General features: G+C 43.7%; 1 protein-coding gene across 1 annotated transcript in view; it reads left to right on the top strand.

Moving 5' to 3' along the window:
• LOC140466599 (uncharacterized) overlaps nt 1-15326 on the top strand; it is a 117348-nt gene that overhangs the window by 16725 nt on the left and 85297 nt on the right. The window contains exon 4 of the mRNA XM_072562050.1: nt 11878-11971. Within this exon, the coding sequence (XP_072418151.1) occupies nt 11878-11971 (94 nt within the window). The remainder of the gene's footprint in view (nt 1-11877; nt 11972-15326) is intronic.

Raw genomic sequence — 15326 nt, 5'->3', positions numbered from 1 at the left:
CATGGAAATTCTATAAGTCCAGTTATGTATCTTCTTTGGACCAATAGGAGCCATCATTCCAGACTTGAAACGTTAACACTGTTCCTCTCTGCCCAGGTACTGCCAGAATTCCCGAGTTTCTCTTGCACTTTCTGTATTTCAGAACTTCAGACTCTGCCGTATTTTGCTTCACTTGAAACCAGATTAATTATTCTGTATTCACCTAACGCAAAAAAAGTTGCATCACCCACTTCGCAGTCAGCGGTTAGCACAATATTATCAACAAAATTCTATTCAGGCATGTACTAAAGCATTTATTTAAAGTCACTGGGCATGATATCCCAGCACTAAACCTTATTTCAGTTCCACTCCCCATTTTAAAGCTCTGCGGAACTCTGAACACCCTCTTCAAACACCAGGAGTGGTGGTTAATTTGACTTAGTTTTGAACAGGCTTTCAGTGAAGGTATAGAAGATGTAGGAACATAGGAAGCGGAGTAGGTCATTCAGCCCCTCAAGCCTGTTCTGCCATTCAATGAGATCATGGTTGATCTGTGGCCTAACTCCATATTCCTTCCTTTGGCCCATATTCCTTAATACTTGTTGCTCAACGAAGATTTTAAATCTATTTCAGATTTAAAATTAACAACTGATCCAGCATCCACTGCCATTAATGGAAGAGAGTTCAAAACCTTATACCACCCTTTGTGTGTAGAAATGCTTCCTAACTTCTCTCCTGAATGGTCTGGTCCTAATTTTCAACTATGCCCCCTAATTCCAGAATCCCCAACCAGTGGAAATAATTTATCTTAATCTACCCTGCCTTTTCCTGCTAATAACTTAAAGACTCTGATCAGATCACCCCTAAACTTTCTGATTTTTAGAGAAAACAGGCCTAATTTGTGTAATCTCTCCTCATAACCTAACCCCTGAAGGCCAGGTATCATTCTTGTGTACCTATTGTGCTCCCTCCAAGGCCAGTATATCCTTCCTAAGGTGTAGTGCCTAGATCTGCTCACAGTGGAGGTTTGTTTGGGTTTCTTATATGTAGATTATAACTTTGCTAAGCATCATTAAGAATATAAGAATAAGACCAGGATGAGGCCATTCGGTCCCTCAAGCCTACCCTGCTATTCTATAAGATTAAGGGTGATCTGCCTCAGGTTTAAAATCCTTCTTCATACCATACATTGTCCTTAACTCTGCTATATTTTTAAAAAAATCTATCTGCTTCCTCTGTAAATACTCTTAATGATCTAGCCTCCGCACTCTCTGGGGTAAAGAATTCCAGACATTCGTTACCATCTGGGAGCAGATATTCCTTTGGTTCTCAGTTTTAAATGAATCTCTCCTTATTCTGTAGCTACATCCCTGAGTTCAACTTCCCCAACTGGTGGAAACACCTTCCCTCAACATTTACCCTCCATCAGAATTCTGTATGTTTCAACACAGTCACCTTCTAAATTCGAATGAAAACGTGGTATTGTCACTGGACTAGTAATCCAGAAACCCAGGTTAATATTGTAGTTAATAATCAGAGAAGGAAATCTATCATCCTGATCTGGTCTGGCCTACACGTGATCGCAGACCCACAGCAATGTGGTTGACTCTTATCTGCCCTCTGGGTAATCCGGAATGGGCAAGAAATGCTGGCCCAGCCAGTGAAGCTTACATCCAGTGAATGAACATTAAAAAATAAAACCCTAAATTATTCCATGGTTCAGAATTCTCCTGAGAGAGAATTCAATGAGAATTTTGACACGTGATATTGATTATTCTGGCAGATGTTTTACACATCTGGGTGGATTGTATGGAAGCATTTGAAATTTCCAAATTCTCCACAAGGCTTCAGATACGGTTCTGCGTAAACATGTTTTTTTTTTGGTTTCAAGCCTTGTCATCTTAATTTAGAAACAAAAACCCTACTTTAAAGCTTTTCATGAGTTGTGGTTGTGTGAGTCTGACCATCCCAGTCTGGTGAATCAGCCTGTTCTCTTTCACATTGTAGATCTTTCTGAATCTGTTTGTAGTTGTAGGCTGATTAATGACCAGTGTGATTCCACACCTGATAACATATCCTTAACATCTACAAATTTCTGCTTTCTGGGGTTTACATTGCACTCCACTGAAGTTAATCACTGATGATAGCCAGACCAAATTCCAGGATAAACAAAGCTCAAACAAAGAATGGAAAGTGCTGGAAAATACTCAGCAGGTCATGCAGTATCTCTGGAGAGTGAAAACCAGAAGCAACAGTTCCAGTTGGCCACCTTCCAGTGGAGTTAGGGAGAAATATAGGAGAGGGTGACCCCAATCTTCTGGTTCCTGGACAGTTGAAGGCTGGGTGTACCCGAAAGCATCCACCTCGGGAACCCTCCAAAGTCCTGATGGTGTAGGAATTGCCTGCGAAGATTAATCTTCTGATAGGCACTTACCCTGAATCTCAAGTCCTTTGAGAGTTTCAGTCAGGGACTTCAGACTCTGACTCAGCCACCCGATAGTTACTGGGAAATGTTAGATAAATTAAACCCGTTCCCATTTTGATTGTGGTTGTACAATTGATTCACCAACAGCCACAACAACGCCCCAATGGACCCGACAAACTCCTCACCTGACCCTCCGACATGCTCCCCCCTCCATTTGCTTGACTGCTCACTGACCTTCCGACTACTTCTAATCCATGCCTGGTTACCCTCCTTCACCTGACCCCGATTCTGACTTGACCCTGACCAGCCTCCCCAACCTTGACCCTGACCCTGACGTGACCCTGGTTGCAGATGACATTGATCATCTGTCTAAGATTCTCCCTTTCTAAGCAGTCAGAAAATATAGTAAGATAGGAACTGGCTAGGGCATTCAGCCCTTTGACCCTGCTGCATCATTCATTTAGGTCAGGGCTGATCATCTACTTCAATGCCACTTTCCCGTTTCCCATGATGCCATAGGTCTCCAGACTATTGATGGTAATGCAGCTGTGGCCTTACTCGGTTGTTTAAAGTGAGGACAGGTTCAAGCACTGGAAAGTGAAGTGGATGGAGACAGATTGGGTCCAGTTTCACGGAAGAAGTGAAAAGATTGAGAGGCTAGCCCAGTGGAAGTTGAAGGTGTCGTTGGTCTAAGTATCAGCGGTGAAAAGAAGATGGGTATCATTTCAAACTGTAAATGTAGAGGCATTCAGACACAATTATTCAGAGAATCCTTACAGCACAGCCTTGGCTTCTGAAGAGCATCCCAGCCAGACCCAACCTCCTACTCTACCCTGTAACCTTGCATTTTGACTGACTGAGTGAATGATTTATTGTCATATATATCTAGGGAGATACAGTGAAAATTGTTCTGTCGCCACAAACCGGCGCTATTTTGAGGTACAAAAGAGATAGAGACAGCTAGAGAGAGGAAGAATAAAAGAGAGACAGGAGGGGAGAAGAATTTAAGAGAAGTCAGAAGCAAACAGGAGTTAAGAGAAGACACAGAGAGACTGAAGAGGTGATACTCATCATTGTAGTGGGTCCCAGCTCTCTCAATAATTTTCTCACACTCCCCTTTCTCCCATGAAGGAACACACACTGCTCCTGGTCTGTCCATCCAATCCGTCTACTTTGTATAGCTTTGGACTGTGACAGGAAGCCCAGCAGACACAAGGAGAATGTGCAAACTCCACACAGACAGTCACCCAAGGTTGGAATTGAACGTGGGTCCCTGGTGCCGTGAGGCAGCAGTGCTAGCCACTGAGCCACCGTGCTAGCCACAGTCACCATAAGTGTCCTCCACATCTATTCAAACAAAAACATGTTTCAGACGTGGCTAATGGGCTTGTAGTGAGCAGTTGTTTTTGTAGAAACAGTATTCTCGTGCCTGAAGACTGCACAAGATGCGATGGAATCGAATTGTTCATGTTCAATCTGTTCAAGGCAGGAGCAAGGCAGGGGTGAAGCATCTGATACCAGACTGATCCCTGGGATGCAGCACTGATTTATGAAGAGAGAATAATTAAGTTGGGACTATTATTTGCTGGCATTTAGAAGAATGAGGGGGGAGGATCTCATAGAAACCTATAATATTCTAACGGGACTAGACATAGTAAACACAGGATGGATGTTCCCAATGACGGGGGAGTCCAGAACCAGGGGTCACTATCTAAGGATAGGCCATTTAGGACTGAGTTGAGGAAAAATGTCTTCACCCAGAGAGTGATGAGCGTGTGGAAAGCAGTTGAAGGAAAATATAGAAAGAGTTAGATATTGTTGGGCTAAAAGGATTGAAATGTATGGGGAGAAATGGGAACAATGGACTGAGTTGGATGATCAGTGTTGAATGGCGGAAGGCCTATTTTCTATGTTTCTACTGCAATGGGATGGCTTGCGTATAATGGGCATTGGGATCCCTCTGGAAAATATAAAGGACCTATTTTCAGGGTTGTAGCTGCTGCTGCCAATGAGACAGTCAAGCCGGCATTGCTTTGGACCTGACCACTCCCTGAAGCTAGGAGAAAGTGGGGACTGTAGTTGCTGGAGGTCAGAGTCGAGAGTGTGGTGCTGGAAAAGCACAGCAGCTCAGGCAGCATCCGATGAGCAGGAGAGTCAATGCTTCAGGCATAAGCTCTGCTAACTTGCCCCGAGCATCGACTTCCATTGGATCTTTCAGTTTGGGAACAGCTGGTCACACGGCATCATGTCTAATAACAGAAACGAAACAACCTGTGGGTGCTGGAGATCAGAAATAAAATCAAAATGGTGAAGAAACTCAGCAGGTCTGGCAGCAACTGTGGAGAGAGAAACAGAATAAACGTTTGAGTCCAGGACAATTATTTTTCAAAACTGAGTGTCTCCAGCATTCTTGGTGTTTGTTTTGAGTCCGATATGAGTCTTTTCTAGAACTGAAGATGGATATCCTTTTCAAGTTTCCCAGCTCACTTTTTCCTCTCAAGTTTCTCCTTTCCTCTTCAGTTCTGAAGTTACACCATTTCGAATGAACCCAGATCAAAACCTGCCTTCAAACAACGTTTAGACCTTTTATTAATTGGTGTTTAGAACAGAATTTAATCCTTTGTTTTGCTGCAGCATTGGGGGAGTGCTGCATTCCTGGAGGTGCTGGCTTTTGGATGTGAGGCTAAACTGAGGTGGATGTATAAATAGTCACTGGGAGTTTTGAAGGACAGCTGCAGGTTTTCACCTGGTCGATATTTCATTACTTAAGTCTTTTAAGGTTAGCTGGTGAGGTTACTGCGGAAGTGGAAATTCAACTGGAATGAACAGATCAGAAAACCCAACTAGAATGAGTAATTTGGAGTCCGTGTCTGGATTGAGTGCAGGAATCACATTTCGTTATTCCAACAATGATCTCCTGTCAGGTAGCTACAATCAAGTCACAATGATTAGTTTTACAGTAGCACCAATGTCTGAGTGGATGGACCATTGTCCTTTGCCATTTTAAGTTGGTGCAGAGGAGGCAGTGTTGGACTGGGGTGGACAAAGTTAAAAATCATACAACACCAGGTTATAGTCCGACAGGTTTATTTGGAAGCACTAATTTTCGGAGCACTGTTCAACCACCTAGTGAAGAAGCTGTGCTCTGTGGAAACACACAGAAAGGTCCCACAAACAGCAATATGATCAATGATAAGCTGTCCAGTTTTGTTGATATTGCTTTGAGGAATGTATTTGGGCTGGGGCACCAGGAGATCTCCTGATGAGTTTGGAATGTCTCCATTTCCAAAAATGCTCAGCTGGTTTTCAAATATGCATTGTGATTTGATTTGATTTGATTTATTATTGTCACATGTATCAGGATACAGTGAAAATTGTTGCTTTGCGTGTTCACCAGACAAGTCTAACCTGACGGAATTATATCAGGGTAATACAACAGACTGTACCATATAGTGTTACAGCTATAAAGAAGGTGCAGAGAAAGATCAACTCTAATATATAAGAGGTCTGTTCATAAGTATAATAACAGCAGGTTGAAGCTGTTCTTAAATCTGTTGGTATGTGTTTTCAACCTTTTGTGTCTTCTGCCTGATGGAAGAGAGAGGAAGAGAGTATAACTGGGGTGGGAGAGGTCTCTGATCATGTTAGATGCTTTCCTGAGGCAGTGGGAAGTGCAGATGGAAGGAAGGCTGGTTTGTGTGATGGACTGGGCTGTGTTCACGACTCTAATTTCTCGCGATCTTGGGCAGAACAGGTACCATGGCAAGCTATAATGTGTCCAGATTGCACACTTTCTGTGGTGCATCTATAAAAATTGATAAGAGTCACTGCGGATACGCTGAATTACCAGAGACTTCTGAGGAAGTAGTGTGCTTTCTTCACTGTAGCATTGGCGTGGCTAGATCAGACCAGATCAATGGTAAGAGTTAGAACGAAACAGATCATTGGTGATATTTAGACCAGAATGGATCATTGGTGATAGTTAGACCAGAATAAATTATTGGTAATAGTTAGACCAGAGCAAATCCTTGGTGTATTTATACCAGAGCAGATCATTAGTGATATTTATACATGAACAGATCATTCGTAATATTTAGATCAGAACAGATCATTGGTAATAGTGAGACCGGAACAAATGATTGGTGATACCTAGACCAGAGCAGTTCATTGGTAATGTTTAGACCAGATCAAATCATTGGTGATATTTCGACCTGAACAAATCATTGGTGATATTTAGGGCAGAACAGATAATTAGTAATAGACTAGAACAGATCATTGGAAATATTTAGACCAGAACAGATCATTGGAAATATTTAGACCTGAACAGATCATTGGTGATATTTAGACCTGAACAGATCATTGGTAATAGTGAGACCAGAATAAATCATTGGTGATATTTAGACTAGAACAAATCATTGTTAATTGTTCGACCAGAACAGATCATTGGTGATAATTAGACCAGAACACTTCATTGGTAATGTTTAGACCAGAACAGACCATTGGTGATATTTAGACCAGAACAAATGATTGGTGATATTTAGGGCAGAACAGATCATTGGTGATAGTTAGAACAGAGCAGATTATTGGTAATATGTGTACCATAACAGATCATTGGTAATAATAGACCAGAGCAGATCATTTGTAATAGTCAAACCAGAACAGATCATTGGTGATAGACCAGAACAGATCACTTCTAATTGTGAGACCCGAACAGATCATTGGTGATAGTTAGACCAGAACAGAACATTGGTAATACTTCGACCAGAATAGATCATTGGTAATAGTGAGACCTGAACAAATCATTGGTGACATTTAGACCAGAACAGATCATTGGTGACAGTCAGACTAGAACAGATCATTGGAAATATTTAGACCTGAACAGATCATTGGGAATATTTAGACCAGAATAAATTATTGGTGATTGTTAGACCAGAACAGATAATTGGTAATAGTTAGAGCAGAACAGATAAAACATAGAACATAGAACATAGAAAAATACAGTGCAGTACAGGTCCTTTGGCCCTCGATGTTGTGCCGATCCAAGCCCACCTAACCTACACTAGCCCACTATCCTCCATATACCTATCCAATGCCTGTTTAAATGCCCATAAAGAGGGAGAGTCCACCACTGCTACTGGCAGGGCATTCCATGAACTCACGACTCGCTGAGTAAAGAATCTCCCCCTAACATCTGTCCTATACCTACCACCCCTTAATTTAAAGCTATGCCCCCTCGTAATAGCTGACTCCATACGTGGAAAAAGGTTCTCATGGTCAACCCTATTAAACCCCTAATCATCTTGTACACCTCTATCAAGTCACCCCTAAACCTTCTTTTCTCCAATGAAAACAGCCCCAAGTGCCTCAGCCTTTCCTCATACGATCTTCCTACCATACCAGGCAACATCCTGGTAGACCTCTTCTGCACCCGTTCCAGTGCCTCCACATCCTTCCTATTGTATGGCGACCAAAACTGCACACAATACTCCACATGCGGCCGCACCAGAGTCTTATACAACTGCAACATGACCTCAGGACTCCGGAACTCAATTCCTCTACCAATAAAAGCCAGTACGCCATATGCCTTCTTCACTGCACTATTTACCTGGGTGGCAACTTTCAGAGATCTGTGTACATGGACACCAAGATCCCTCTGCTCATCCACACTACCAAGTATCCGACCATTAGCCCAGTACCCCATCTTTTTGTTACTCATACCAAAGTGAATCACCTCACACTTACCCACATTGAACTCCATTTGCCACCTTTCTGTCCAGCTCTGCAGCTTATCTATATCCCACTGTAACTTGACACATCCTTCCTCACTGTCAACAACTCCACCGACTTTCGTATCATCCGCAAACTTGCTCACCCAACTTCTAGCCCCTCCTCCAGGTCATTTATAAAAATGACAAACAGCAATGGTCCCAAAACAGATCCTTGCGGAACACCGCTAGTAACTGCACTCCAAGATGAACCTTTACCATCAACTACTACCCTCTGTCTTCTTCCAGCCAGCCAATTCCTAATCCAAACCTCCAACTCACCCTCAATGCCATACCTCCATATATTTTGCAGTAGCCTACCATGGGGAACCTTATCAAACGCCTTACTAAAATCCATATACACCACATCTACCACTTTACCCTCGCCCACTTCCTTGGTCACCTTCTCAAAGAATTCAATAAGGTTTGTGAGGCACGACCTGCCCTTCACAAAACCATGCTGACTATCCTTGATCACATTATTCCTATCCAGATGTTCATAAATCCTATCCCTTACAATTCTCTCTAAGACTTTGCCCACAACAGAAGTGAGGCTCACCGGCCTATAGTTACTAGGGTTATCTCTACTTCCCTTCTTGAACAAGGGAACCACATTTGCTATCCTCCAGTCTTCTGGCACTATTCCTGGAGACAACGAGGACATAAAAATAAAGGCCAATGGCTCTGCAATCTCCTCCCTTGCTTCCCAGAGAATCCTAGGATAAATGCCATCAGGCCCAGGGGACTTATCTGTTTTCACCCTTTCCAGAATTTCCAACACCTCTTCCCTACATACCTCAAAGCCGTCCATTCTAATTAATTGTGACTCAGTATTCACATCGGCAACAATGTCCTGTTCCTGAGTGAATACTGACGAAAAGTATTCGTTCAGTGTCTCCCCAATCTCTTCAGCCTCCACACGCAACTTCCCACTACTATCCCTTTCCTCCCTGCCTGACAGGTACATACTTATCAAGGACACTCAATAGTTGCTCCTTGAACAAGCTCCACATATCAATTGTGCCCTTGCCTTGAAGCCTACTTTTCCAAGCCACGCATCCTAAGTCGTGCCTCACCGCATCATAATTTCCCTTCCCCCAGCTATAACTCTTGCCCTGCAGTGCACACTTATCCCTCTCCATCACTAGAGTAAAAGTCACCGAATTGTGGTCACTGTCCCCAAAGTGCTCACCTACCTCCAATTCTAACCTCCAATTCTGGTTCTTTACCCAGAACCAAATCCAGTATGGCCTCACCTCTTGTTGGCTTATCTACATATTGTGTCAGGAATCCCTCCTGCACACATTGGACAAACACCGACCCATCTAACGAACTCGAGCTATAGCTTTCCCAATCAATATCAGGAAAGTTAAAGTCCCCCATAACAACCACCCTATTACTTTCACTTTTCTCCTGAATCATCCTCGCAATCCTTTATTCTACGTCTCTAGGACTATTAGGAGGCCTGTAGAAAACTCCTAACAGGGTGACCTCACCTTTCCTATTCCTAACCTCAGCCCAAACTACCTCAGATGGCGAGTCTTCATCCATCGTCCTTTCCACCTCTGTAATACTATCTTTGACAAGCAATGCCACACCTCCCCCTCTTTTACCCCCACCTCTGACCCTACTAAAACATTTAAACCCTGGAAGCTGCAACAGCTAATCCTGTCACTGTTCTACCCATGTCTCCGTAATAGCCACAACATCAAAGTCCCAGGTACCAACCCATGCTGCAAGTTCACCTACCTTATTTCGTATACTTCTTGCATTGAAGTATACACACTTCAAGCCACTTTTATGTTTACAGGCACCCTCCTTCGAGATTGATGCCATGTTCCTAACCTCCCTACACTCCAGGTCCTGCATCCTAAAGCTACAGTCTGGTTCCCATGCCTCTGCAGAGTTAGTTTAAACCCCCCCCCCCAAGAGCACTAGCAAACCTCCCCCCAAGGATACTGGTGCCCCTCAGGTTCAGGTGTAGACCATCCTGTTTATAGAGGTCCCACCTTCCCCAGAAAGAACCCCAGTTATCCAGAAACTGGAATCCCTCCCTCCTGCACCATCCCTGTAGCCACACATTTAACTGTTCACTCTCCCTATTCCTCGACTCTCTATCACGTGGCACTGGTAACAAACCAGAGACAACAACTCTGTTTGTTCTAACTCTGAGCTTCCAACCTAGCTCCCTGAAAGCCTGCCTAACATCCTCAGCCCTCCTCCTACCTATGTCATTGGTGCCAATATGGACCACGACTTCGGGCTGCTCCCCCTCCCCCTTAAGGACCCGGAATACACGATCAGAGACATCACGTACCCTTGCAGCTGGGAGGCAACATACCAAACGTGAGTCTCTCTCGTTCCCACAAAACCGCCTATCTGTGCCCCGAACTATCGAGTCCCCAATTACTATTGCTCTGCTCTTCTCCACCCTTCCCTTCTGAGCAACGGGGACAGGCTCCGTGCCAGAGGCCTGAACCTCGTTGCTTACCCCTGGTAAGTCATCCCCCCCACAAGTATCCAAAACGGTATACTTGTTCTTGAGGGGAATGGCCACAGGGGGTCCCTGCACTAGCTGCTTCCTCCCAGTCCCCCTCACTGTCACACATCTGTCTGCAATCTTTGGAGTTACTACTTCCCTAAATCTCCGATCTTTGGTGATATTTAGACCAGAGCAGATCATTGGTTTTGTTTAGATCAGAACAGATCATTTGTAATAGTCAGACCACAACAGATCATTGGTGACAGTCAGACTAGAACAGATCATTGGAAATATTTAGGCCAGAACAGATCATTGGTAATAGTCAGGCCAGAAGAGATCGTTGGTGAAATTTAGACCAGAACAGAACATTGGTAATAGTTAGTCCAGAACAGAACATTGGTGATAGTTAGTCCAGAACAGATCATTGGTGATAGTTAGACCAGAACAGAACATTGGTGAAATTTAGACCAGAACAGATCATTGGTGATAGTTAGACCAGAACAGAACATTGGTGAAATTTAGACCAGAACAGATCATTGGTGATAGTTAGACCAGAACAGAACATTGGTGAAATTTAGACCAGAACAGAACATTGGTGATAGTTAGTCCAGAACAGAACATTGGTGATAGTTAGACCAGTACAGATCATTGGTGGTAGTTAGACCAGAACAGAACATTGGTGATAGTTAGTCCAGAACAGAACATTGGTGATAGTTAGACCAGTACAGATCATTGGTGGTAGTTAGACCAGAACAGAACATTGGTGAAATTTAGACCAGAACAGAACATTGGTGATAGTTAGTCCAGAACAGAACATTGGTGATAGTTAGTCCAGAACAGATCATTGGTGATAGTTAGACCAGTACAGAACATTGGTGATAGTTAGACCAGAACAGAACATTGGTGAAATTTAGACCAGAACAGAACATTGGTGATAGTTAGTCCAGAACAGAACATTGGTGATAGTTAGACCAGTACAGATCATTGGTGATAGTTAGACCAGTACAGAACATTGGTGATAGTTAGACCAGACAGAACATTGGTGAAATTTAGACCAGAACAGAACATTGGTGATTGTTAGACCAGAATAGATCAGTCGTGATATTTAGACAGAACAGATCGCTTGGTGATACTTACTCTCATGTGCTTGATCCTTTTAACCACCTCCACCTGAGTCATGGCGATATATATACACCATAAGTAATTAAATGTCTGGTCCTTTGCAGGTATGAGAGGGAACACAAGCAGAACATGGAGCTGCAGTGCACAGTTCAGCAACTGCGACATAAACTGGAGAGACAACAGGAAAATCATTGCCAGGTCAGCAAATTGCAATGGCACAAATACTCACCAATGTACGTAGTAGTAGCAGGAGTCGGCCTCTCAGCCTATCGGGCCTGCTCCAGTCTTCAGTAAGATTCAGACATACCTGAAGCTGGCCTACATGTGACTGGAGACCCATAGCGATGTCGTTGATTGCCCTCTCGGTGAATAGGGATGGGCAATAAATGCTGGCCTAGTCAGTGATGCCCTCGTCCCATGTATGAATAATAAAACATAGTTCCTGTTGACCTCCAATAACCTTTCCCACCCTTGCTTATCAAGAATCTATCACATCTGCCTTAAAAATATTCAAGCCTCTGGCTTCCACCCCCTTTTGATGAAGAGCATTCCAAAGGCTTTCCACGAAGAAAAATAGTTTACTTCATCTCTGGTGACCCATTATTTTGAAACAGTGGCCCCGGGTTAAGGATTCTCCCATGAGAGGAAACATCCTTTCCAAAACCAACCCCTCTAGACCCCTCAGGATCTTATAAGTTTCAACCTAGTCACCTGCTAACCTGCAGCAGATAGAGGCCCAGTCTGTCCAACCTTTCCTCATGAGACAATCTGCCCATTCCAGGTATTAATGTCGAAAACCTTCTCTGAACTGCTTCCTTTACATCCTTTCATAAGTAAAGTGACCAGCACTGCACACAGTATTCCAGATGTACCCTTGTAAATGGAAGAGCTTACCTTTGTCTAGAGCCATTCACCTCAACATGTCCCTTTCCTTTATAACTTAGTCACTGTTATATTGTGGGAAAGCTGTCAGCCAATGTGTACAAAGCATGATCGCATCAATAAAAATGACATCAATGGTAGATAATCAGCTATCGTAATGTTGGTTGAGGATTAACCTTCAACCAGGACAACAGGAGAAATCCTGAGCACTTCTTTGAATGCTCCTTGGGAATTTTTGCCATCCACCTCAATTTAACTTCATGTTGGAAAACAACACATGGTGGCACGGTGGTTCAGTGGTTGGCATTGCTACTCCACAGTGCCAGGGACCCGAGTTCAATTCCAGCTTCGGGCGACTGTCTGTGTGGAGTTTGCACATTTTCCCCGTGTCTGCGTGGGTTTCTTCCGGGTGCTCCAGTTTCCTCCCACAGTCCAAACATATGCAGGTTAGGTGAATTGGCCAGGCTAAATTGCCCATAGTGTTCAGGGATGTGTAGGTTAGGTGCATTAGTTACGGGAATGGGTCTGGGTGGGTTACTCTTCGGAGGGTTGGTGTGGACTTGTTGGGCCAAATGGCCTGTTTCCACACTGTTGGGATTCTATGATTCTAAGCACTTCCAACCATGTAGCACAATCACCCAATACAGAGGGAACAAGGGTATGGAGAGAAAACAGGAACAGGGGACTGATTTGGTTGACCGGCCATGATCATAATGAGGGTGAAACAGGTTTGAAGGGCTGAATGGCCTACTGCTGTTGCTTGTTTCTGTGTTTCTATGTCCACTGCAGTGGAATATTGCCTTAGCTGATACATTTAAATCTCTGGAGTGGGTGTGAACCCAACCTCCTGAATTCAAGGTCAGAGAACGAGCACTCAGCCAGAGTTGATGGCGGCTTTGAGATTGGGTCAAGAACAGGTACAATCTTGATGGAACAGGATACCCCGGTTGGATGTTTCAAAGGCCACAGTTTGGCCATGAATTCTAGACCTTTGTCGTCAACCTGTTCAGAGAGGTTCCAACACGTGTCTGAGGCATTGAACTCAGACCTTCTGGTTCAGAGATAGGGACACTATCGCAGCACCAACTTCACCAGGAATTATACCCCAGTTCAGGTGTTATTGGTGACGAGAAGTGGGAATTGACTGACATATTCTGCGTCATTGGAAAGTCGTCCTGTTTCGGTATGGGATCTGCTGACAAGCAGGGCTGTTTAAACTGGGCGAATGGGAGTTTAGGAAACATCACCCCACTGAGCCGACAATACATGGGGGTCCCTCTCTCTAACTCTAATGTTTCTCAGGCTTTGAAAATGTACCCCCAAATGTTTCACCACCAGGGCGCAACGTCTTCCCTATTTATAACAACTTGAAGCCCATGTGAAACCCAGGATTACTTTGACATAATTGACAGCAGCAGCTGAAGGGGTGCATCCCCAGAGGAGCGCAAGACAAAGTGCTTTTAGTTTAATTGAGTGACTTATTTAGGTGCACCGGTTTAAAATGGTGCAGTTAATCATGTTAAGCATTTTGTCAGTGCACAACGCAGTCAGCATTGTCCTGTCAGCATTAATCTGTGCTGAGGGAACAGCCTAATATCAGCTAAATCTAGATTCGATCTGCTGCAGTAATGGAGCGTGGAGCTGATCTGTTTCCCTCAGAGAAACCCCCATGGGGAATTCACAGCAGCAGGTCGGAATTGTTGACCTGCCAATAAAATTTGATTCAGGCAGGACAACCCAGTCCCGGCAGGTTAACACACCAAGGGCTTTAGTGAGATGAGAGGCATACACAATCATGTAATAAAATATTATTGTACATCAGCGATGGACATGGTACATTCTTGTGCCAGTTCTGAATTGCTACGGTTCTCCATGAGTAATGGCTCTTTCACACTATATTTTACTCTCCATTTAGCGACAACAATTTGTATTTATATAGTGCCCTGAATGCAAGAAAGCATCCCAAAACTCTGAAGAAATTGGCAAATGTTGTGCTTTTGGCAGAGTGAGAGTTTGGTGCTGGACAATGGGGTCACTAACAAGATAGAAAGATCGTTCTCTGACATAATTCTGGTTTCAGCTGACATTGATCACCTCTCTGTAAGATTCTCCTTTTATGACACAAACTTAATAATCTGCAGTCAGAAAATGTAGGAAGATAGGAACTGGAGTAGGCCATTCATTTAGATCATGGCTGACCATCTACTTCAATGCCACTTTCCCAAATCCCGTGATGTCTTTAGCCTTCAAAAAATCTAAGGAATGCTGACTTGAAGTTAATAATTGAGCTACCTTCGGGGTAGATTCCAACAATTCACCACTTTGAGCAAAGAAATTCCTCCTCATCCCCATTTTAAATGACCTACCCCTCAGTGAGATATTGTGTCCCCTGGTTTTAGACTCAGCAGACAGGACCCTGCCATGCCCTATATGAACTCTTCACATTTCAATGACATCAATTCTCACTCTTTGAAACTCTAAGGCCTCTATTAAGTAGATTGTAACCGACTGGTTTGACCGCAGAGTCTTCAATGGTCGATTTCACTGCGCGTTGTGTTCCTTCACTGCCCACTATCTTCATGCCAATTCTGTTTGAGAAAAGTGCATGTCCTTAGCCAGCTTCTTGCATATGTTTCCGTTTGGTCCAGATGGACTATCTTTGTGGGGTAAA

The sequence above is a fragment of the Chiloscyllium punctatum genome, chromosome 44 (genome assembly GCF_047496795.1).
Source record: "Chiloscyllium punctatum isolate Juve2018m chromosome 44, sChiPun1.3, whole genome shotgun sequence".
Classification (NCBI taxonomy): domain Eukaryota; kingdom Metazoa; phylum Chordata; class Chondrichthyes; order Orectolobiformes; family Hemiscylliidae; genus Chiloscyllium; species Chiloscyllium punctatum.
This window is presented reverse-complemented; position numbering and strand designations above follow the sequence as displayed.